The 23,977-nt window shown below is 39.1% G+C and overlaps 1 protein-coding gene across 1 annotated transcript; it reads left to right on the top strand.

Moving 5' to 3' along the window:
* The first annotated feature begins 7,165 nt into the window (after positions 1–7,165).
* Positions 7,166–23,106, top strand: STMP1 (short transmembrane mitochondrial protein 1). The gene is made up of 4 exons (XM_014839351.3): positions 7,166–7,181; positions 8,097–8,332; positions 20,207–20,260; positions 21,212–23,106. The coding sequence occupies exons 1-4, from the start codon at positions 7,166–7,168 to the stop codon at positions 21,284–21,286; spliced, it is 381 nt and encodes a 126-aa protein (XP_014694837.2). The 3' UTR covers positions 21,287–23,106.
* The last annotated feature ends 871 nt before the right edge of the window (positions 23,107–23,977 follow it).

Here is a 23,977-nt window from a genome sequence, read left to right on the forward strand (position 1 = left end):
CAGAATAGAATAGTACTATGAATAGTATATTATAGAAATGTCTCAAAAAGTTAAATTTCTCTTCCCTAAACTTATCTTTATCTTTTCTGCATATAAATGATGATATAATAATTTACATTTGTTCCTTAGAAATGATTGTGAAATTTCTCAAATTAATCATCTGCCTATATTTCTCATATAATTAGTATAAAGGCTATAATTAGGGCAAAAGAATTAACACAATCACCACTCTATTTCTTGCCTAATTGTATTTATGTTAAGTGACTACCTCATCTGTAAGTCCATTTTTCCCTTTTTGCCCACCAGTTGTTTCAGCCTAGTATGTAGGAGAGACTGCCGAGAGGAAAGAGTCTCGACTCTCCTGTAGTAGCAGGAAGTTAATACTTAGTTCTAGTGTGTTGCTGTTTTTTTCTAATCTAACAATAAAATTGCCTTGGCTTTTAAACATCTTTTTAAAAAGGCTTTGTCATTGTTAGAGTTTGAAATTAATTTACTGCCCACCACTTACAAACATTAATCTTTAACTGGAAAGCATCCTGTTAACAAATAGAAATCTTAGAGGGGTGTGAATGAATAAGTGGGTCCAAAATGTAATAGTAATGACTGTCGCTCCACTCGTCAGGCATATGGTAATCTTTATCATCTGGAACACAGGCTTGAACCCAGAAATAATCAGAACAAAGCTTGGGGCACAGAATCAAAGCATTTTATAAACCTCTGAAGTCTGAAGCCTTCCACAGGATAGAGATAGTAGCTAAATTTGGCTTTAAGATTTTGGATTTACTAAACTTCATTAGCTTGTTTTCCCATCATTTCTTCCAAAATTACAGCAGACTGTGGATCAGAAGTTGGGGCAGGAGAGAAGTGTGTGGGAGGTAGAGGCAGGAAGGATGGCAGCTGTGTGGGTGCTGCTTAAAAGGCTGACCAGAATACTGTTTGTATGATAAATAAAGCAGGGAGAGGCTAGTAATCAGGACTGCGGAGCGCTTGCCACCTGACTCAGCGTTCTGTTACCTGGGCCTGGAGAGAGGCTGTGGGTTGCAGCACGTGCTCTTCAGCAAGGCAAGGAGGATAAAAATAAATTTTAAATATTCAATGTAAAAAAGTTTTAGCATTTAAAGGGTAGGGTCATCTATTCTTCAACAATACTAAATAAGCATCAGATCTTCAGTGTGTTGTTTTTTACTGAGTTAATCAGTTTGATGGGGTTAGAAAATCAAAAGAAGTGAATACTTTCTTGCTAGTTGTTATTGTAGTTTTCATAAAACGGTGATGCATAAATATTTGTGCCTGAACTTAATCTGAGCATATGCAATCTAACCACTTCTAAATATTTGTCTATTGTTTTCCCAACTTATTTGGAAAAATTTTGACTCTTCACAAGAGTTTAAAGAAAATTACAGTGAACCCATATACCTTTCACTTAGCTTCACCAATTGTTAACATTTTGCACATGTGCTTTAGCTTTTTTTGTATGTGTATAACTGGTTTCCTTCCTTAACTATTTGAAAGCAGGTTGTAGACATCATGACACTTTATCTGTAATATTTCAGCAAAGAAGAACAAGGTTATTTCCTTCCTAACCACAATACCATTATCACACTTAAGACATTTGACAATAAAATGCAGTAAAATTTTCTAATATTCAGACCATGTTCAGACTTCCTCAATTGCCCCAAAAAGGTACTTTTAGAGCTTTATTATTTTACCCAGGATTTAATCACTCACACATTACATTTAGTTATCCCTTTATTCTCCTTTATTCTGAAACAGTTCCCCTCCCTTTTTGGAGGGAAAGGAGACTGATATAACATTGACATTTCTGAGCTGTTTGGAAAAAGTTCTCACAATTAGTTTGATTTTTTTTAATTAAATTCAGCTTGAACATTTTTGGCAAGAATATTACAATTCTGCAGGTAATCTTATGCCCTCAGCATATCATATCAGGAGGTACATGTCAGTTTGTTCTATTACATTAAGTTTGGTCTTGTAGTTAAGGCAGTGTATGGCACATATCTCCGTTGTAAAGGTTATTCTTTCCCCAGTGTAATGAATAAGTAATCTGGGTGGGTTGCTTTGGGTCGATACTTTGAGACTGTGAATATCTTGTTTCCAAAAACACCTTTCAACTATTGGTTTTATCATTTATTCCAATTTTTAAAATTGTGTGCTGTTTCAGCCATACAAATAATATAATCTGTATAATAAACACAGATATTGTATCCTCATGTCATATACCTAATGTGATCAAATCTTAAAATTAGTCACATTTGCTCCAGATCTTTTTTTTTCTTTAGGAAATAAATGATGGTAGATACAGGTGAGGTGCCTGTGAGCTCCCGGGTCCCATTCCCCTACTTCTCTCCCAGAGAACCATTTTCAAGAATTCATTGTTGATCTTCACCATTCACGTTTTATATTTCCACTACAAATGTGTGTATTCCTAGGCATTAAAAAGTATTATTTTACAGGTTGTTAATCTTTATATGTGCGTCATCATCCTGTGGAGCAATTTGCGGGTTGTTTTTCTTGTTCAATATTGTGGGTTTTTCTTTTTCTTGGAGATTGGCCCTGAACTAACATCTGTTACCAATCTTCCTCTTTTTCTTTTTTTTTTTTTCTTTTTTTCCCTAAGCTCCAGTTCATAGTTGTATATCCTAGTTGTATCTCCTTCTAGTTCTTTGTGGGATGCTGCCACAGCATAGCTTGATGAGCGGTGTGTAGGTCTGCGCCCAGGATCTGGACTGGTGAACCCAGGCCATCAAAGCGGAGCACGTGAACTTAACCATTACACCACTGGGCCGGCCCAAACATTGTGTTTTTGATAATTCCTCATGTTCATTTATTGCAAGTATTGAATAGTAGTATCACATTGTACAAACACCTTAATTTATGCATTCTACTGTTGGTGGACTGTTATACATTTAACTTCCAAATATTTTGCTATTATAAACAGCGCTGGAATGTTCATTATCATACATGTCTTCTTGGATGAGACACGTGACATGTAAGGGCTTCTCTGGATTATATAGCTAGAAATGGAAATCCTGAGGGAGAGATTAAGAGCTTTAATTTCACTAAAATATTGCAATATTTTTCTTAGTGGTTGCACCAATTTACTCCTACCCAATGGACTAAGAGTTTCTGCTTGTCCATACCATCAGTAACAGTTCCAATTGTCATACTTTATTTTTCCTAAAGACTTCATTTTTTTAGAGCTGTTCTGGGTTTACAATAAAATTGAGAGGAAGATACAGAGATTTCTCATATACCCACTGCCCCCACACACGCGTAGCCTTCCCCATTATCAACATCACTCATCAGAACCATACATTTGTACGAAGGATGGTCCTATGTTGACACATCATAATCACCCAAAGCCCATGGTTTTTACCTTAGGGTTTACTCTTGGTGTTGTGCATTCTGTGGGTTTGGACAAATGTATAATGGCATATCCATCATTGTAATACAGAGAACTTTTACTACCCTAAAAATCCTCTGCACTCTGCCTATTCATTTCTCAATCTCCTCTGACAACCAATGATCTTTTTATTGTTTCCAAAGATTTGCCTTTTCCAGAATTTCGTACAGTTGGAATCATATAGTGTGTAGCCTTTTCAGATTAGCTTCTTCCTCCACGTCTTTTCATGGCTTGAGAGCTCTTTTTTTTTCTCTTTTTCTTTTCTTTTTTTTTTTAGTGCCGAATATTATCCCATTGTCTGGATGTACCACAGTTTATTTATCCATTCACCTACTGAAGGACATCTTGGTTGTTTCCAAGTTTCGGCAATTATGAACAAAGCTGCTCTAAACATCCCTCTGGAGGTTTTTGTGTGGACATAGGTTTTAAACTCCTTTGGGCAGATACCAAGGAGGGCAATTGCTGGATCATATGGTAAGAGTATGTTTAGTTTTGTAAGGAACTGTCAAACTGTCTTCCAAAGTGGCTGTACCGTTTTGCATTCCCATCAGCAATGTGTGAGACTTCTATTGCTCCACATCCCTGTCAGCATTTGGTGTTATCAGTGTTCTGAATTTTGGCCATTCTAATTGGTGTAGAGTCATATCTCATTGTTTTAATTTGCATTTCCCTGATGACATATGACATGGACATCTTTTCATGTTTATTTGCCATCTATATATCTCCGTTGGTGAGGTATCTGTTTGGATCTCTAGCTCATTTTTTAATCAGGTTGTTTGTTTTCTTATTGTTGAGTTTTAAGAATTCTTTGTATATTTTGGATAACAGTTCTTTATCAGATGCATCTTTTGCAATACTTTCTCAAGTCAGCAGCTTGTCTTCTAACTCTTGATATTGCCTTTTTCAGAGCAGAAGTTTTTAATTTTAATGAGTCCAGCTTATCAATTATTTCATTCATGGATCATGAGTTTGGTATTGTCTCTAAAAAGGCGTCACCATACCTAAGGTCATCTAGGTTTTCTCCTATGTTATCTTCTAGGAGTTTTATAGTTTTGTGTTTTAACTTTAGGTCTATGGTCCATTTTAATTTTTGGGACAGGTATAAGGTCTGTGTCTGGATTCTGTTTTTTGCATGTGGATGTCCAGTTGTTCCAGCACCATTTTGCTGAAAATACAATCTTTGCTCTGTTGTACTGCTTTTGCTCCTTTGTCAAAAATCAGTTGACTATATTTATGAGGGTCTATTTCTGGGCTTTCTAGTCTGTTTCATTGATCTATCTGTCTATTCTTTTGCCAATACCACACTGTCTTGATTACTGTAACTTTCTAGTAAATCTTGAAGTTGGGTAGCATTCATTCTCCAACTTTGTTCTTCTTCAATATGGCATTGGCTATTCTGGGTCCTTTGTCTTTCCATATAAACTTCAGAATCAGTTTGTTGATATCCATAAAATACCTTGCTGAGATTTTGATTGAGATTGCATTGACTCTATGGATCAAGTTGGGAAAAGCTAACATCTTGATAATATTGCATCTTTCTATCCATGAACATGGAATACCTCTCCATTTATTTAGTTCTTTGATTTTGTTCATCCAACTTTTCTGGTTTTCCTCATATAGATCTTGTACATATTTCATTAGATTTATATTTAAGTATTTCATTTTTGGGGTGTTAATGTAATTGGTATTGTGTTTTTAATTTCAAATTCCACTTATTAATTGTTGATATATAGGAAAGCGATTGATTTTTTTATGTTAAATTTGTATCCTGCAACCTTTCTATAATCACTTACTAGTTCCAGGAATTTTTTTTGTTGATTCTTTCACATTTTCTACATAGACAATCATGTCATACTTTTAAATTTTTTGCCAATCCAATGGCTGTAAAATGGTATCTCTTGATTTGCAATATTTTGTGTATTGTTGATCGTTCTTTTTTTTCCCCTCCGTTTATGAGCTTTATCCATTTTTCTATTGGGTTGTCTTTTTCTTTTGATGTGTAGGAGGTAATTATAAATTCAGAATGGCTTTTTTCAGTTTATACATATTTTCTCCCTGTCTGTTGGGTTATCTCTTCAACTTTTTTATGGTGTAGAAGTTTTACATTTTAATGTGTTATATCTGTCTTGTCCTTGATGGTGTGTGTTCTTTATGTTTTATCTTAAATTTTATTCCAACCTGAGATCATAAAGATACTCTTCTATATTATCTTTTGACAGTTTTAAAATGTTGCCTCCTCATTAGGCCTTTAGTCTCTCTGGCATTGACTTTTGTGAATGGTATGATCTAATTTTACTTTTCTTTTCTCCCATATGAATAATCAATTTTCTTTTTATGATTTACTGAGTAGCCCATTCTTTCTCACTGATCAATAATATTACCTCTGTTATATGCCTCAAATTTGTAGGAACTCTTTATAAAAAAGAAATTAGGCCTTTGCCATGTGTACAAATGTTGTTTTCCCTTTCTTTTTTTCTTCTTTCTGTACCAACACGTTGCTTTTTTCACTTATCATGAAGATCTTTCTATATCAACACCCAAAAATCTCCTCTCTCTGTCTCAAATACACACACAGTACTGCAATGTATCTATATAGCACAATTTATTTTAATCAGTTACTTATTGATTAACACTATTTCCTATCTTTTGCTCTAATGAATGTTTTTGAGTATACACAGTTTCACACAATTGTTGAGACAAAGTATATGCTCATTTAAACATAAGATAGTTTTGGCCAAATTGTCCTCCAAGAAAGTTTTAACAATTTGTATTACTCTCAGTACTGTATAGCTGTGCCTGTTTCTCCACTCTTTCCAATACAGTGTGTTATTAAGCTTTTTGATTTTTGCCAATCTGGAGAAAAATGATACCTCCTTATGGTAGTAATTTACATCTCTCTTAGTATGAATGCCACTGAGTATCTTTCCATATGTTCTAGCTATTTGTATTTCCTTTTCTAAGAGCACTTCACATCCTTTGACCACATTTTGTTGGATTGTGGGTCTACTGATTTGTAGGAGCTTTTTCTATAAAGGAAATTCATCTGTCACTTGTTTTACAAATTATGCTTTTATTTCTTTCCTTTTGCCATACAGAAATTTTTTATTTCTATATAGTTCATTTTACAAATATTTTCTTTTGTGGCTTCTGGATTTTGTATTATGCTGGTCATGTGAAAAACTACAATTTGGAGATTATAAAAGAATTTCTCCCTATTTTCCCTAGCAATTTTAATGTTTCTTTTTGTTTTAAATTGTTATTTATCTGACTTATTTGTGTGTAAACTATGATGTAGAAACCCAAAATTATTCTTTTTTCCAGGTGGAAGAAATACCAGCAAACCTAGTTAGATCAATATGATTTGCTGAATGAGCCATCTTTTCTCCATTTGTTGCTCAGAATCACTGGTATGGGACTGAAAAAGGCAGATTAATCATGACTTAGAGTTTTAAAAGGCAAGTATCATAGAAGGTCAATGAATAAGAGAACTGAGGCTAATGTTCCTTGATTGAAATTCTGATTTCCTAGGGTTTTGACCAGCTAGAAAAGGAGTGAAACCAGGAGGGAACTCCCAGCTTATGAGAATATGGAGCAGCTGAGAGACTGGAGATATGGCTAAGGTCAAAGAGTTGATGGGTTAGGACGTAGGATTTGGAAATATACTACTTCACAGGTGGAGCACGTCCAGGAGACAACAAAGTGTGGGTTATGAGCATGGCAGTGGATTGCTGAAGTGGGGTGAGGATGAAGGTCACTGGAGGTAAGGATTCTAGAAAATACAAGTGTAGATGGCCTTGGAGAAAAGCAGAAATGGAGAGAAAATGCTGCTTCAATCCCTGATCACCTTCCTGTTCTCTATCATTGTCCCCTGTATCTCTATATTACACTCCCACATGGTGTAAGCTAATATGATTTGGTTATTGTCGGGAACCAGAGTTCTACTCAATAAAGCAGATGTGGGTGAATTTAGAAGGCTGAGAACAAAGAGAAAAGGGTGGTCTTGCTTCATAAGTGTGTATGTTGGTGGAGGTTGTTGAGAGATTTGAAGAGCAGGAGCAGGAGATGGCCCACAGCATGGGGGGTAGCTCTGTGTGGAGAGAGGACCCCAGAGGTCTTCCAGAGCTCACTGCCCACACCAGACACATGACAAGCATTTACTGATCCTTCACATTGTCTCATTTGATCCCTGCAACAATTCAGCAAGGGAGCTGGTGCTAGCCCCATTTACAGAGGAGGAAAGCAAACTTCAGAAAGGTTAAGTAACTTGCTCATGGCTGCCAGGAAGTGCAAGGCGGTCATGAACTGGACCCAGCTGTGACAGACTCCAAAGGCCTCCGTCTTAACTACTTAAGCACCTAACCTCTATTAAAGGCGCTCCATGTAGGTTACCTAGCATATCCGTGGAACTTTTGAAAAATACAGTGCTCCTCCCCTCCCAGAGATTCTGCTTGGGGCCCTGGTAGAGTATGTTGCAAAAGCATCACCAGGTGATTCCGCTCCCCCATGCAGTCTAGGTCAGGAAGTCCTAAGCCTGGCTGTGCATCAGAATGGTTGGGATGCTGGTAATAACGCAGAGTCCGGGGCCCCGACCGAGGTTTACACAAGCGGGATTTGTGACTGGGGCCCCGGAATGCAAACGTTCAAAGCTCGGTTTTGGACCCGCTACTCCTCACAGGCCTTCCCGCCAGTCTGACAGTTCAGGCGGTAATCCCGGGGCGCTCCGCCAGGGGGCGCGGAAGCGCGCGGAGCGGCTTCCGGGTGAGGCGGTGCAAGGAGCGGGCGAGGCGGGGCGTGACCCGGAAGCTAACGGCGGGGTCCGCCCTTCGCGCTGCGGGAGGCGGCCTCGTCCCGGCCCACAGAGCTGCAGCCGCCCTTCGCGCCCTCCCGGCCGACACCATGCTCCAGTTCCTGGTGAGTGGCGCTGCCGAGGAGCTGGCCGGGGTCTCCGGACCCCGCCAGGCTGGCCTGGGCCCGGGGCCTTGGCGTGGGTCCCCCGTGCCCGCAGCCCCCGCGCTTGCTCGTCGCCTCGCCTCTCAGGCTGGCCTGCGGGGTTTTGTTTCGGCCTCGCCCACATCCCTTTGCCAGTATTTTTCTGCAGCCGTTCGAATCCCTGAAACTTTGACTTGTCAGACAGAGCATGCGTTTTCAGAGCTGCTGCTGATGGTGCCGTGCCCGGCGTGCACCGTGTTAAATCTGGTTAAAGCCTAGGGCTCCTTAAGGACTTTCCGTAACCGGCCCCCCGCGTGGACACGTACCCCCTCCTGACTTGGAGCGCTGCTGGTTGGCAGTTTTGAGAGTAGGAGGGCGGGGGGGCCAGGAATAAATTCGGAATTAGTAAGCCGCCCCACGAGGCGCAGAAGTAGCAGGTCGGAGATAGAGGCTTAGGGAGCCCTCGTCAGACGTTTTATAGCTTCCAGACTTTGCGGGGGGCTGTTTGCTGGCATGAGTCAGACCCTGACCCTGGTCTGCAAGTAATTTTTCCAGAATGCTCATTTTGGGGAAAAATGAGTGTTACCATGAGTATACAAATTATTTCTCAGGGTTCTTTATTTCAGTTAAAAACGGGTTTTCTGGCAAAGCTCAGGGTATTTCAGATTGCCGGTGGAGGTTTCAGGAGGTCTTGCCAAATTTCCAAGTGAAAGTCTTTCTTCCAAGCTTTTGTGCCTTCAAACTTGATGCTTTCAAGCTCCAATTCTGCTAAGAAGCAGGTATTCTAGCATCTTCTAGGTGGCCAGTGAAAGTCTGGTGCTCTGGGGAAGAGATGCTTTCCCAAAGGTTATATTCTTTATCAAGGAAATTAAAGAAGAAAAAAATGCCCCTTCTGTCCTTTTTGAAATGGTAATTGATTTTTAGTTCTTTAAGCCAAAAGGAGGTATCCTTGACATAAACTGCCCAACTAAGACAAGGCAGCTGCTCTGCCTCGGGAAGTTTCCCCAGTGTTAGCTTAGGAGTCAACAAAAATAATTACTGTCACTTAGTTGTAGGAAACACTCAGGTTAAAAACAGCATCAGTCAGCCGTAAAGTGTAAGATGATATAATCGAGCCACCTACTCCAGCTGTAGCTCACTGGTAACCTGGGAGGACATTGATTCAGTTATAATCCTTAACTTTGTGAGTGCTTTTGCAGAGTGAGTTTATTTGGTTTTGCAGTAAACTTTTGCTGGGTATAAATATGGATGTGACTGATTGGAGAATTCACAATTCTCAATATTTAAGGAGAGATGCTGAAGCCATTCATTAAATTCCCAACTCAGAAGGAACTGGAACATGGATGTTCTCTTGCCGTCTGTTCTTCCACCTCCTCATTGCATTTGTTAAAAAGAAGTGGGTAGCATTACTTTTCACCTTGACTCTGCGTCTGTCAAATGGTTTACTAGCTGTGAACTTGGGCAAGTCTTTCTCTTTGCCTTCAGGCATTTCATCTATAAAACAGTGGGGTTGAAGTAGATGGTCCCTAAATTCTCCTCCAGCTTTTAACCTGCGACATCATGTCCTAGTGCTGAAGAGGTCAGACTCCTGGGTTTGAACACCAGCTTCATCGTTTTTAAGCTGTGAGGACTTGGGCAGGTTATTTAAGTTCTCCATGCTTCACTTTCCACATCTGAGAATGGGAACCTACCTCATGGGTTTGTTGTGAGGGTTAAAAATGAGTTAATACATTAAAGTACTTAAAAAAATGACAATAAGGACACAGATATTGTTCACTTTCTCTGTTACAAGATATCAGTTGAACTCTGATTTAGTTTCTTCTCAGAAATGGGGATTAGTTTACTCTCAGAAGGGTAGGTGATGGGAAAAGTTTTGGAAGTGATGAACAGTCACAAGTTAAGCGTGTGCTGTCATCACACATTTTGGAACCCTCCAGGTTGTTTCCTACAGTTGTCATTTCCTGGAACACTATCTGAAAACCAGCGCACCTGATTGTGTTGCTTATACATTCATTTGTTCTTGGATTAAAATGTTTGCCGTCTTCCCGGTCTCGAAAACTTGTGCCTGTGGTCCTGCTGCCTCTTTTACCCTTCCTTTCGCTGCAGTAGCTTCTGTAATTACAGTAGGGTTTTAGCTGCAATTGTAAGGAAACTTGAAGGTTTTGACTGGAAGCCTAACATGACAGTGCTGCTGGGGGCTCTGTGTACGCTGCCTGTCGTACTGTGACTGGGGTCACATATTGCTTTTCTTACCTCTTGAAGCAGCAGCACTTGGTACTCTTAATCACTTCCTCTTTAATCCCTCCACCCTTGGCTTTGGGATCCTGCGTCTCAGTACTTTCCAGTGTTCCTTCACGTTGTAACACACAGGGAATTATTTTTACAAAGAACCTACACAGACTGAAGGTGACCAGCTCTGGGTGCTGGCTGCTCCAAGGGCTGAAGGGGTCCGTATCTTGGGGCACCAGTTGGGAAGTGGCACTGTCTAGTGCCTCCTGTTTGTACTGGCTAGTTTTCCCTTCTTTTGGTTACTGGTTGTTTCTCAGGGCTCAGGCCTTGGCTCTCTGCTCTGCTCTTGAAACCCACCCTTAGCAGGTGTGTTCTTTGTTATGCCGTCACGTTCACTTCTTTTGCTGACAGCTTCCAAAACTACCTTGAGCCCTTTTCTCTGTGTTCCAGTTGCCTGCCGTCACCTGCCTACTGAACGTCTTCTGTCATCCCTCTATCTCAGACCCATCACGTCTGGACTCGTTACCTCTTCTCTTCCTCACCATCCACAGCCCAACACCCAACTTCTTTCTCCTTTCCCTGTCTCTGGCTTTTTCTCAGTTTGAAATATTGACATAATCTTTGATTATTTCTCTCCTTCATTCCCCATTTCATTTAGCTGCTGTGTGCCTGGCACATATATTTACCTGCTTTGTAATGTTGGGCAAGTTACTTAGCTGCTCTGTGCCTCAGTTTCCCCAACATAAACTGGACAGTAATAGTTCCTGCTTTGTAAGGTTGTGGAGAACATGAGTTCATTCGTGAAAGAGAGAGCGCTCCCTTGCTTGCAGCACTCGGTAAACGTCAGCTTCTCTTTAAGACATCAAGCCTCCATTCCTCACCTTACGAAAAGTTCTTTCTCTTCCTGCTGCCAAGTTCCTAGAGCAGATCCTTTTCACTCTACCCGTGGACTAGCTACACTAGGCTAGCTAGTGTAGAAATGGTAGGTTTTGAGTTGGAAGAGTTATTTTAGGTTCTCTAGTCCAACCAACACACTGATGCTTCAGTCTCCACTGCTAAGGGCACACCCATTTTATGTTTGGTTGCCTCCAGTTACAACAGGCCCACTATTTCCTCAGATAATCTCTTTCATTTTTGGTTGATTTTTCCTTACTGAGTTCTACTCCCTGATGTTAAAGAGCAAGTCTAACTTTTTTTTTGAGGGGGAGAGGCAAGGAAGATTGGCCCTGAGCTAACATCTGTTGCCAATTTTCCTCTCTTTGCTTGAGGAAGATTGTCCCTGAGTTAATATCTGTGCCACTCTGCCTCTATTTTGTATGTGGGATGCTGCCACAGCATCGTTTGATGAGGAGCATGTAGATCTGTGTCTGAGATCCAAACCCGCAAACCCCGGGCCACCAAAGTGGAGTGCCTGAACTTAACCATCACGCCACTGGGCAGCCCAAAGAGTGATTCTAATCCACATGACAAGGCTTCACATATTTGAAGAGCATTATCTTGATACCTCTCTCTGTCTCCCCACCCCCACCAGTCTCTTTAGGTTAAACATCTCTGCTTCTTCCACCCATTCTTCGAGATTTTAGGTTCATGCTAGTTACCCTTCTCTGAATATTCTAGTTTGTGAATCCTTTGTAAAACATGCCACTCCCACTAGTCTGATCAGCCAGAGAAAAGCAAGACTGTCGCCTCTGGTTCTGTGTATGTTTCCCTTGATGCCCTTGGTTTTGTCCTGTCTTGCAGCTGCCAGAGTAATCATCCAGGATTAATTGCCTTATTCCCACGCTCAGAAACTGTCAATGATCCCTGGGTCCTTCCACATCAGGTCATAACCACTCAAGTATTCTTTGCTAATCTGGCCCGATTTTCCTTTCCCCTGTCCTTCAGCATCTATCCTCTGTTTTAGATTGGCTAGGCTAATCTTACCATGCATACCAACCCGTGGACCTTCTTGCCTTCATACCTTCCCATGTGGTTTTCCCTTTATCCTCCTTTTTGCCTTCCCAACTACTTTAAATGTCCCAGCTCTCATCTTTTTCTGTGAGCCTCCGTGGTGAGTTTAAGCTCCTGAGATCTTTATACTGTTATGATCCATCTCCCCATTTATTTAGGTCTTCATGTCTTTCCTCAGCGTTTTATTGTCTGCTCAGTAATAGTTGCACCTTGTTGGTTAGATGTATTTCTAGATAGTTTTTGTTTAGTTGTTGTGAATGGCATCGTTTTTAAAATTACCTTTTCAAATCCGTTGTTTCTGATGTATAAAAATGCTAATAATTTTGGTGTATTGATTTTGTATCTAGCAAGCTTGCCTGTCTTTTAGCTCCAATAGTTTGTAGGTTCACTTGGAAGCGAATCAGTGGAGGCAATACTGTGAAGGCAGTCGTATCTCCAGTGAAGGCAAAAATGACAAGTTTTGTGTTCTTTTCCAATTTTTTATCTCTCTCCCTCAAGACTTCCACTAGTGAGAGTGGATATCCTAGTTTTGTTTCTGCTTTTAGTAGAAATGCTTCTCAAGTTTTAGTGTGATATTTCTGTATCTGATATTTTCTAACAGATTATCAGAAATTCTCTTCTATTTCTAGTTTAGTTTTTATTGTGATTGGCTGTTGAATTTTATCATGCTCTTTCCCCATCTGGTGATCATATGATTTTTCTCCTTTAATATGTTAATATGATTGACATTTGATTTCTTACACAAAGCACTCAAACCTTTTGGCCCATTCAGACTGTCGTTTGGTGATGTGCTGTGTTTTGTTCACTGCACCTTCCTGTATTTTAGTCTTGTCATTCTAGAAGAGACCATAAAGTAAATGGAAAGAGCAGCATAGCTTATCCTTAGATTTCCCAAGCACATGGCACTTAGTCAGTACTTTGTGATTGATTTCATTTAATTAGATAGTCCTCTTTTGCCTAATTACAGCTCTCAGATATTCATGAGATATGTGAATATTTGAGTCAGCCTCCTTGAGAACAGGCAAACCACTTCTACCTGATGTACCTCTTTCTGGAGTGTTACTGCCTAAGTTTTTCGAGAATGTCCCTATTTAATTTACTGGCTCAATTGAAGAATTAACAGTTTGGTTTTTTCCTTTCTTCATTCTCTAAGGAAAATTAGTGAATATAAAACCTAGCTTATCTCTTAAAAATGTGTTTCTCTGTGGTGGTAGTAGAAGGGGTATAGGTTATATCCTCAGCAGATTGCTGTTTTACTGTGTAGAATGTGGGTTTTATTATTCCTTGAAGCAGTTGTTAGACACATTGGGTAATGTTCTTCACACCAAGTCCTGAGTGTTTAAAGACTAAGGCACAAACAGGGGTGCATTTTTTTCCGCTTTCTTGGAATGGAGAGGTCTTCTGACTGTTTATCCAGCTGAGACTAAAACTGAGAAATAAAATTATCAGTTTATCTTTTATTAATGTTATATAATGTGTGTTTTTGGTTTTCTTGTCACTGTGTAGCTTTTCTCACCTGAGACCATAGAACATTTTTAAGTGTCCTTTTGAATGCTAGTGGTAACTATATTTGCTAAATAAAATGAGATGATTTGTGGATTTCTTAAACCCTTGTCAGTAAATCTAATTCTATGTCATAACTTGGGTTTGGGTATATACTTTTTGAAAATGTAATTTGTAAGTCATATTTCAGACTTGTCAGATAGTATTAACTCTGGGTTCTTGCCAGGAGCCATCCCCAGACAAAAATTATAGCTTTATTTGCTGATCTACACACATAACAACTTTTTTTAATTTGTTTTATTTTTCCACCGAGCGGAGCATTCGAACTTCACCATTCAGCCATGGGGCTGGCCCCACATAACAACTTTTTGACTAGGGGAGCTGAGCAGCAAATGATGAGGAGAATCAGATTGATTTTGGAGTGACTTTCTACTTTTTAAGACGCAGTGCTTCTTTATGTTAATAGATAACAGTGTTGTGACTTACCTGCTCAACTTGTCTATACATAAAAGAGTCAGCTGACAACATTTTCCATGGAACTCTCATATACAAAGCCAACCACTTATCTGAGTGGTCCTCATTTTTTCACTCTGACATTTCCATTCTTTTTAAATTGTCGTCCAGTCTGGGAAACTTGAAGTTGTCTTTGATTTCCTCAGTTTTATCCCATAGAGCTGACATTTTACCAAGTCTTACTGATTTTTTTAATAGTTTTGAGATATAATTCACATATACAATTCACATATCATACAATTCACCCATTTAAAATGTAGAATTTAATGGTTTTTAATATGTTCATAGAGTTGTGCAACCATCACCACAATATAATTTTTATATCTAATATTTCATTACTCCCAAAAGAAACTCCATACATTAGCATTCATTTCTCATTCCCTCACTCACCCCCAACCCTGGACAATCACTAATTTATTTTGTGTCTATGAATTTGCCTATTCTGGACATTTCTTTAAGTGGAATCATACAATACATGATCTTTTCTGACTGCCTTTCATTTAGCATAATGTTTTCATGGTTATTCCATGTTATAACATGAATCAGTACTTCATTTCTTTTTATGGCTGATAATTACATTGTGTGGATATAACACATTTTGTTAATCCGTTCACCAGTTGACGGGCATTTGGGTTCTTTCTACATTTTGGCTGTTACGAATAATCTTGCTATGAATGTTTGTCTCCAAGTCTTTTGTAGTTATATGTCTCAGTTCTCCTGGATATATACCCTGAAGTGGAATTTCTGCATCATATGGTAACTCTGCTCAACTTTGTGAGGAATTGCCAGACTCTTCTGCAAAGTGGCTGCACCATTTTACATTCCCACCAGTAATGTATGAAGGTTCTAATTTCTCCACATCCTTGCCAACACTTGTTCATCTCTTCCTTTAAAGTCATCCTAGTGGGTGTGCCATGACACCTCATTGTGGTTTTGATTTGCATTTCCTTAATGACTAATGATGTTGAGTGTCTTTTCCTGTGCTTCTTGGCCATTTATTTGTGTATCATCTTTGGAGATGTGTTTATTCAAAGCCTTTGCCCATTTTTAAATTGGGTTGTCTTTTTATCATTCAGTCATAAGAATTCCTTATACATTCTGGATACAAGTACCTTGTCAGATATATGATTTGCACATATTTTATTCCATTCTATGGGTGTCTTTTTGCTTTCACGATGGTATTCTTTGAAACACAAAGATTTTTAATTTTGATGAAGTCCAACTTATTTTTTATTTTGTCATTTGAGCTTTTGGTGTTATACCTAAGAAACCATTTCTACCTAAAGGTCCTGAAGATTTACTCCTATGTTTTCTCCTAAAAGATTTATAGCTTTAGCTCTTACATTTAGACCTTTGATCCATTTTGAGTTAAGTTTTGTTTATGATGTGAGGTAGGGGTCCAACTTCATTCTTTTGCACGTGGATATCTAGTTGTCCCACCATCAAGTCTTAATTAAAAAGACTATTCTTTCTGCCTTTGAATGTCTTAGCACTCTGGTTGAAACTCACTTGACCGTAGGTGTAAAGGTTTATTCTTGGACCCTCCACATTCTGTTCTGTTGATCTTCATTGATTTTTTTTTTTTTAAGATTTTATTTTTTTCCTTTTTCTCTCCAAAGCCCCCCGGTACATAGTTGTATATTCTTCGTTGTGGGTTCTTCTAGTTGTGGCATGTGGGACGCTGCCTCAGCGTGGTCTGATGAGCAGTGCCATGTCCACGCCCAGGATTCGAACCAGCGAAACACTGGGCCGCCTGCAGTGGAGCGCACCAACTAAACCACTCGGCCACGGGGCCAGCCCCTGATTTTTAAGAAGAAAAACCATTCGTGTTGCTTGCTGTCCCCTGTGCCACCACACTAATCTGAGCCTTCTCTAATCTGTATTTATTCAGCCTTTTTTGAGTACAGCTGCCAGGTGAATGCTTACAAAGCAGTGCTTTCATCGTGTTGCTGCTGGTAAAGAGTAGTCACTGGCTCTCTACCATTTTTGCCTGTGAACTTTGCTTGCTTTTTGAGGTCCATCAGCTAATCCTGCCCAGCTCTCCGTTTTTAAATTCAAATCCTCTTTTCTATCAGGCCTGTTTCTTTTATTCAGATCATCATATCCTCATTCCTGTCTTGTGCCTTGATTCTCCACATTCAGTTCCCTTCCTAGTTGGAGTTTTAAGACTTCCTCAGCATGTTTAGAGCCTTTGATAACAAGTTCAGTACATCGGTCTCTTTCAGGTATGGTTTCTTAAAAGAATCACCTCTGTAAGTGATTTTGCTACTAATGCAGGACCCAATTCTGGTTAGTTTTTCTTGCGTTTGTTACATTCAAGGTCCCCTGCTTGGCGCTGCCTTCTTGTTGATATATAACTATTTTACTTATATGTAGCTTTTCTTCATATACGTTGTATATGTTCTTTAAGGGTAGAGACCATGTTATAATCCTTTCACAGGGCTGCATATAAAGTTAATTTTTAGTATATAAGGGTCTGCAATCCTTTAATCAAAACCTTTGGGAGCCAGATGTATTTGGGAAGTCAGATATTTTTTCAGATATTAGAAGGGTATTAAACTGCATATACAGTACTTTTTTACTTAATAACCCCAGCAGGGTCTGGGATAGCACTCTGTAATCAAATACATTTAAATTTTTGCTGTTAAACATATTCTCCAGTGGGGTATAGGGTGGGATCCTGTGTTTAAAGATTACTATTTCTATCATGAAGCGTGAGTATTTGTACTAAAGTGTGATAAATACACTATAAATAGTCTCATGGCAGTTCAGGTCAGGTGTGATTTTGCTGCCAAATGAGTTATGTTAAATGTGTTGAGTAGAGTTTTGAGTTTCAGAATGGTGGATTGTGGCACTTCACCGATTCTGAATGTACCGTGTAATTGTAGGGTTGGAAAACACTGTCTCTTCTAGTGTGCACTGCTGTGTGCCAGTTGACTTCCCTCCCTGGGCTCTTCGCTGCAGCCTCTTCTTCCCACCCATTTGTCCTCTCCATCACTTTCATCATGTCACTCCTCTGTCCCCAAACTTCTGGTGCTTTACCATTTATTGTCCCCAATGTGTTTGTGAGAAGCAGCTACATATTCTTAAAGTCTCAAAATGATTGCAGAGAGGCTGTGATAGTCATGTATGTGGTGCTGAGCTTGGGAAGAAGGCATTCCCCTTCTTTCTGCACTGACTTCTCTGCAGGGAATACTATGAGGGGGACCATGTGATGTGAAGGGGAACCATGGTGATGGCAGCCAGCCCTTTGGATGTACTACTGATGAGGCTTCCAGGTCTTGGCCTGGAAGAAGTTAAGCATTCTTGGCTTGCAGAGAGGTTTCAGACTCATTCAAGACCTTGTATCATCTGGCTCCAGTCTAACTTTTCAGACTAATAAGTCACCGTTCCTCAGATTTAGATTTTACTTTTTTATATTTTTAAGTTATTTATGTTTTTCTGTCTAAACTTGCCTATTGACCATCCCATGAACAATATATAAATGCTTTTCTGGCTTCATGCCTTTTCCCCAACATTTCTCTTAATATGCAACTTTTCTCTTCTTATGTTGTGCATTTAATTTTACATTATCCCATTGGTAGATCTGGCAGTATTCTGAAACCAGAATTGGATTATGACTTATCTAGAAGCCCATGATTTTTGTTTTGTGTTTTAAAATAACTGCTATCTTTTCATGTGCCCTATGCCTGGTGAAGTTGCCAAAGTGAAGCCACATTAGATAGGCCATATTTATTCTGAGACACACATAGTAAGAACCAGAAATCCTAGAGTGGTGAAGCTGGAAGGAATGTCATGAGTGTAAGGTTTTATAAACCAGGAAACTCAAAGCAGCAAAGCTCCAAAGTGGTCAAGTGTCTTGCCTAAAGGCACATAACTAGATAGTGGTATAACCAGAACTGTAGTTTATGTGTCTTGAAATTTTTTCAACCCTTTGTTCTTTCTGTTCAGTGTTGGAGCTACCATTCTCAGTTGATTTTTTTTCTCTTCTTTTAAGCAAAGTTAATACTCTTTCTGAAAAACCTCTGTCTACCTGGTTTCAACCCACAGGAATGAAAAAAAACCATTTTGCTTCTTAGTACCACCTTGGTAAAAATATTATTTCACAAGATGTAACTGATGAACTTAATGATCAAAAAATGGTCTGTGATTAGAGACTAGATAGCCTGTTTTTATGCTTTTTAATTTACTAACAACAAACTAATTTAAATTATGTTTTTGGTGTTTAAAGCTTAGTAAGCGTAAAGCTTAGTAAGGACCAAGCTATATCCTGTTCTCCCGTATGCATCTCTGACTGGAAGACAAGGTCAGACTACACCATGTATGACTGATGGTCTTAAGTGCCTCACTTTGTTTTTCTATGTTAACCTCTTCTATATATTGAATAGGAGCAAGTTGGCTTAAAGAAAGTGATGAGAAAAAATCAGGTGCCAGTTTAAATTTATGAAATTAGAAATTAGGCATCCTGTTGGAGATTCTTAATTATTGGGGGAAAAGACCTCGGGTAATTATAGACCATCATTAAAACTCGAAGCTTATGGAGCTTTGGCTCTTTTGATGTGAAAGGAGTGCTTTAAATTTTCATGAAACAGTTTATGTTTATCCAGTGGGATACATATTTATAGTTCTCTAAAGATCATGCCTGTCTCTCTTGTCGCTGAGTAAGAGCTGATTAGGGGACCTGTGTTCCCCACACGTCTTAACTGTTCTGCCCGTTAGACTCCACCCATGGCAGAGGGCCAAGCCATATGATCTCTCAGTTGGATGTTAGAGTTTCCTGTTCTTTTCTGTCATTGTATACAGTCATGCGCTGCATAATGACGTTTTGGTCAACGATGGACCTCATATATGACAAGGATCCCATAAGATTAGTTCCGTATAGCCTAGGTGTGCAGTAGGCTATACCATCTAGGTTTGTGTAAGTGCACTCTCTGATGTTTGCACAATGATGAATTGCCTAACAAGACAGTTCTCAGAATGTATCCCCATTGTTAAGTGACGCAGGACAGTATTTTAGTTTTTGAGTGTGAATCTAATTTAGGTTGTCCTCTGCTCCTTGTTGTGAATGACCCTGAACAAGTTACTTTGCTATCCCGGTCGTTCCTCTGGAAATATGAAGAACTTGAACTGTGAAAGTCCCTTCATTTTCTAAGATTCTATGATTTAACTGAATACTTTTTTTAATTGAATATTTTTTATTTGATGAAGCAAGGAATAACAGTACTTTGTAAGATCCTATGATTTAGCTAAATACTTTTTTTAATTGAATACTTTTTATTGATGTAGCAAGGAATAACAATACTCATAATCAAAAAAGAAAAAAAAATTGCAGCTTTTAACAAGAATCAGAACTTTGGCTTGGGTTTCTAGAACTTGCAGTCAAGTTTTTAGGGGAGTTCTGTGGGTCAAGGAGAATTTAGGATAGATTTGTTCAGCGTTGCCGCTTATTTTCTATGTACTTTAACCTTTGGGAGGATATTTCTGTGTTTATTTTATAGAAGAAAGATGTGAATTTCATCCTGTGCACAACCCCAGACTGGACACTGGGGTCTTTAGGAAACTGTCCTGAGCTCCTTAGGAGAATGTCTGTGTGGCTTGGTTTGGTATCAGATGGCACAGAACTTGCTATCCAGTGTAACTCTTCCTGTTCTATCCTTTCAGCTTGGATTTGCTTTTGGCAACGTGGTTGGAATGTATCTGGCTCAGAACTATGACGTAAGTGACCATATCCACCTCCTCCTTGATTCCATGTAAACTAATTTGTAGTAACTTGTACCTGTTGAAGTAGCGTGCATTCCAGCATAAATGAGGTCCATAGGTCTGAGGAAAAGGTTCTGAATTTTGCGGAAAGATTTTCCATTGTTTGAAAAAATAATGGAACTCATGGAAGCATCTGTCCTCCATGTCACCACAAGAGGGCAAAACCCCATCAGTCTCGATGGTCTCATGATGATCCTGAACTGCGTTTGTTAGCCCAGAGTAATTATTAAGTTAGAGTTTACAGTTCCGTGGAAAATCATGTGAAGTGAGAATTTAAAGATTAGTTGGATAATCTGTTCAGCCTCCCTACCCAGTAGTAAAGAGGACTAGAACTTTGGAGGTGGACCTATCCAGTGCAGCACATGTGAGGACAGAGTTTTGTGAAGTGGGGAGCTGCAGTAGTTCACTTTATAGATGGGGAAGTTGAAAACCAGGTGACACAGTTGCTCAGGAATGGGGATCCTAGAAAGGTAATGTTTGTTTTCAAGAGTCAAGGAAGGGAAACCTGATAGTAACTTCTGACTTGTTTTGTAGTGAAGCTTTTAGGGTGACAAAGGGGATTCCCTTTGGGAACCTTCACTTGAGTCATGTGGTTTTCTGGGCAGGGGCGTTATTAATTTGTATCACGTTTGTTATTTATATAACAGCTTTTACTTGGGACTGGATTGAGGGGCTAAATGGGTAAAGTAGAAGTCAGGGTCTGGCTTTCTGGGAGGGAGCATATTTTAACTCACAACTTCTAATATCCTTCAGATGCAGTTGTGAGGCTAAGAAATATCACTATTAAGCAGGCCTCTTTCAGAGGAAAATAAGAAGTTGTACAACCATTCATCTTGGAAGGAAGAAAAGTAAAAGAGTATTGATTAGATAGATGCAAAATTATGATAATCTTTTTTCTCTTTAAAGATACCAAACCTGGCTAAAAAACTTGAAGATATTAAAAAGGACTTGGATGCCAAGAAGAAACCTCCTAGTTCATGAGGCCGACTCCAGTACTGCCTTCTGGATGTACTGATTCTGCTGCTCTTGAGGGCCTCCTTTGCTATCTCAACCAAAAGCTTTTGTTTTCATCTCCAGCCTCAGCGAGTTTCTTCTTTGCTGGACCCTGTGTTGCCTTAGAGCACAGTTGGAGCCGCAGTTAAGAACTACCCTACTTTTCCAGCATCCTCACCTCTGCCCTTCCTCCTTCCAGCCTCTTGGGAGGTCCTAAGACTGGAATTATGGTGCTAGATTAGTAAACATGACCTTTAATTAGTCTCCCCTTATTCTTTGGATCTCTGCTACCTGTTTTCAAAAGAGAAATTGATGAGTTTTATATAGCTGATTAGATATAAATGATGCTGATTTCACAGTTTAGCAATTATAATGGGTGTTTAAACTTTTGGTACTAAATTATGTTGTTTCAAAGTAATTAAAATTAAACTCTAGAAGCCAGTTTCTGGTGAATTATCTATTTTTTTTATACTGTTGTCAGGCAGCTCCATAGTTGCTAATTTAACCAGTAAATCGTTTTGCTATGCATTAACCGAGAAACTATATTCTGAGAACCCTGTCAGGAACTGGGGAATTTAAATATACATAAAATGATGGCTTTTGTCCTCAGAAGTCATAGTCTAGTATGCATGTTTTTCCATAATGATGCATTTGATCTGGCTCTCTTCCCTCAAAAGAATCATACTTGTTTTAAGGGATTACAGGTGCATTTGATATTACATGGTGGATACATGAGAAGTTGTCTATAAAGGAAATGTTATGCCTTTTCACATTTAAAGAAATGTATGTACATTATAACTTTAGACTGATTCTTATAAGAAAACTTTCTTTTTTGTTTTTTTCTGCAGTCAGAAATTATCCTTGTATTTGTCAAACATAGAATCAGTCCATATTTTTTTAATTGGAAAAAAAGGTTTAAATTAACTTTTTCCTCCAGGTCAAGATACAAAAGTGTTTTAAGGGCCCTCCCCCTCCCCGTCCTCCAGTGCTGTCCCCAGTTTCCTGTATACTCTGAGAAAGATTCTGTGCCTAAACAAACACACGTTGCATGGGGGTTTATACAGATAACAAGCTATATACAATGTTTGTCCTTTGCCTTTTTTTAAAATGGAGATCATTCCATATCAGTATGTAAGGAACAAAGAACCTCTTTCCTTTTTTGGCTACATAAGGTTCTATTGAATGGATATACCATAATTAATTTACTTTGCTCCTAATGAACATTTAGGTTATTTCCTTTCTTTTGCTTTTACAGTGATAACCTTGAACATAATGTTATTATGCATATCTGGGCGGGGTATAGCTATAAGCTAAAGTCCTAAAAGTGTAATTTCCACTAAATATAGATAAAGTCCCACTTCAGTGGGTGTTTTGTTTCAGAAGGCTTTTTGGGTAGTTTCACTGGTAATGCCATTTCTGAAGACACTTTAGCAGAATCAGTAAACTGGAAGAATTAGTTAGAGACACCTTTTTTCAGACAGTGATGACACTAATGCTATATGTGATTATAAAATAAAGTGATTCTGCGTCTCTTTGAAAACATGGATCTCTCATATATGGAGATAACTTTTATCCCTATCAGGGCATCCTGGGTGTGAGATAGATTAAGATCATAGTATGGTTTGGCTTCTCTCTAGCAGTGTGATCATAGAAAAGCAGCTTATTTTTCTGAAACTTTTGTATTCTCTGTAAGATGTGGATGCAATACCTACCTCATAGGGCTTCCATGAGATACAGTTAAGATAATGTATGTGATGTGTTGCACAGTGCTTTGCAAATTGTCCAATAAATAGTAGATATTAGTCCAATCATGCTGCTTTTGGTCAGAATACTTTTGTTTTTCTGCAGTTACTTTTGGAACCAGGGTATGAACCATGCAAAATTTGTCATCATTCTGTGGTCTCTCTCTTGGTTGTTGAAAATCTATAGTATCCACCTTGATCATACTACCTGGCTCACAAGGTTTGATCTTGCATGACTGAATTGTTATGAGAATGAACTACAGCATTAAAGGATAAGGCTTACCATCCTTGAGGGTGTTCAAAATGCCCCAGGCTTAGACATCTGTTTCCACAGAGGGATTCCTTGTTATCAGCCATGGTAGGATTGTTATTTGTGTATGTGATCTCCCAGAGTGGTTGCTTTAGGGATGAAGTTCACTTGGATGTTATAAGATTACGTCTCTATGTATTATATCTTGTAAACAAAGCTCATTTGAATTTAGGGCTTCCCTCAAGGGTGACACTCAACCTTGCTGATAGGATCATTTCTACCAGCGGGAGCCATCCAGCAAATCAGTCTTTGCATTCACCTTCACCGTGTAAACTGCTGCACAGTGAATACAGGCTGACTTAGTGGTCACCATTCAGATACCCTCTCATAGTTTTAGGTTCTTGCAGCAGTGACAGGGAGCTCAGAGTTCTCAGGCAAGGTTATCTTCACTGAGATAAATGTTGGAGGAACCCAGAACATCGTAGATTGTAGGGTGTAGTTTCAAGTTCGTAATGCGGGTAGGGGTTGTGATCATTATCCTGACACTGAAAGTTCCCTGGGGGCTTTGTAAGGACACTTACCTCACAAATCACTTGAGGGATGGGAAGAACCACTGCAAGACATTTGGGTTTTTTTTCCTTTAAAAAATGTTTGAAAACTCCTATTGATATGATTTAAGAACTTTTT

This window comes from Equus asinus, chromosome 1 (assembly GCF_041296235.1).
Source record: "Equus asinus isolate D_3611 breed Donkey chromosome 1, EquAss-T2T_v2, whole genome shotgun sequence".
NCBI lineage: Eukaryota > Metazoa > Chordata > Mammalia > Perissodactyla > Equidae > Equus > Equus asinus.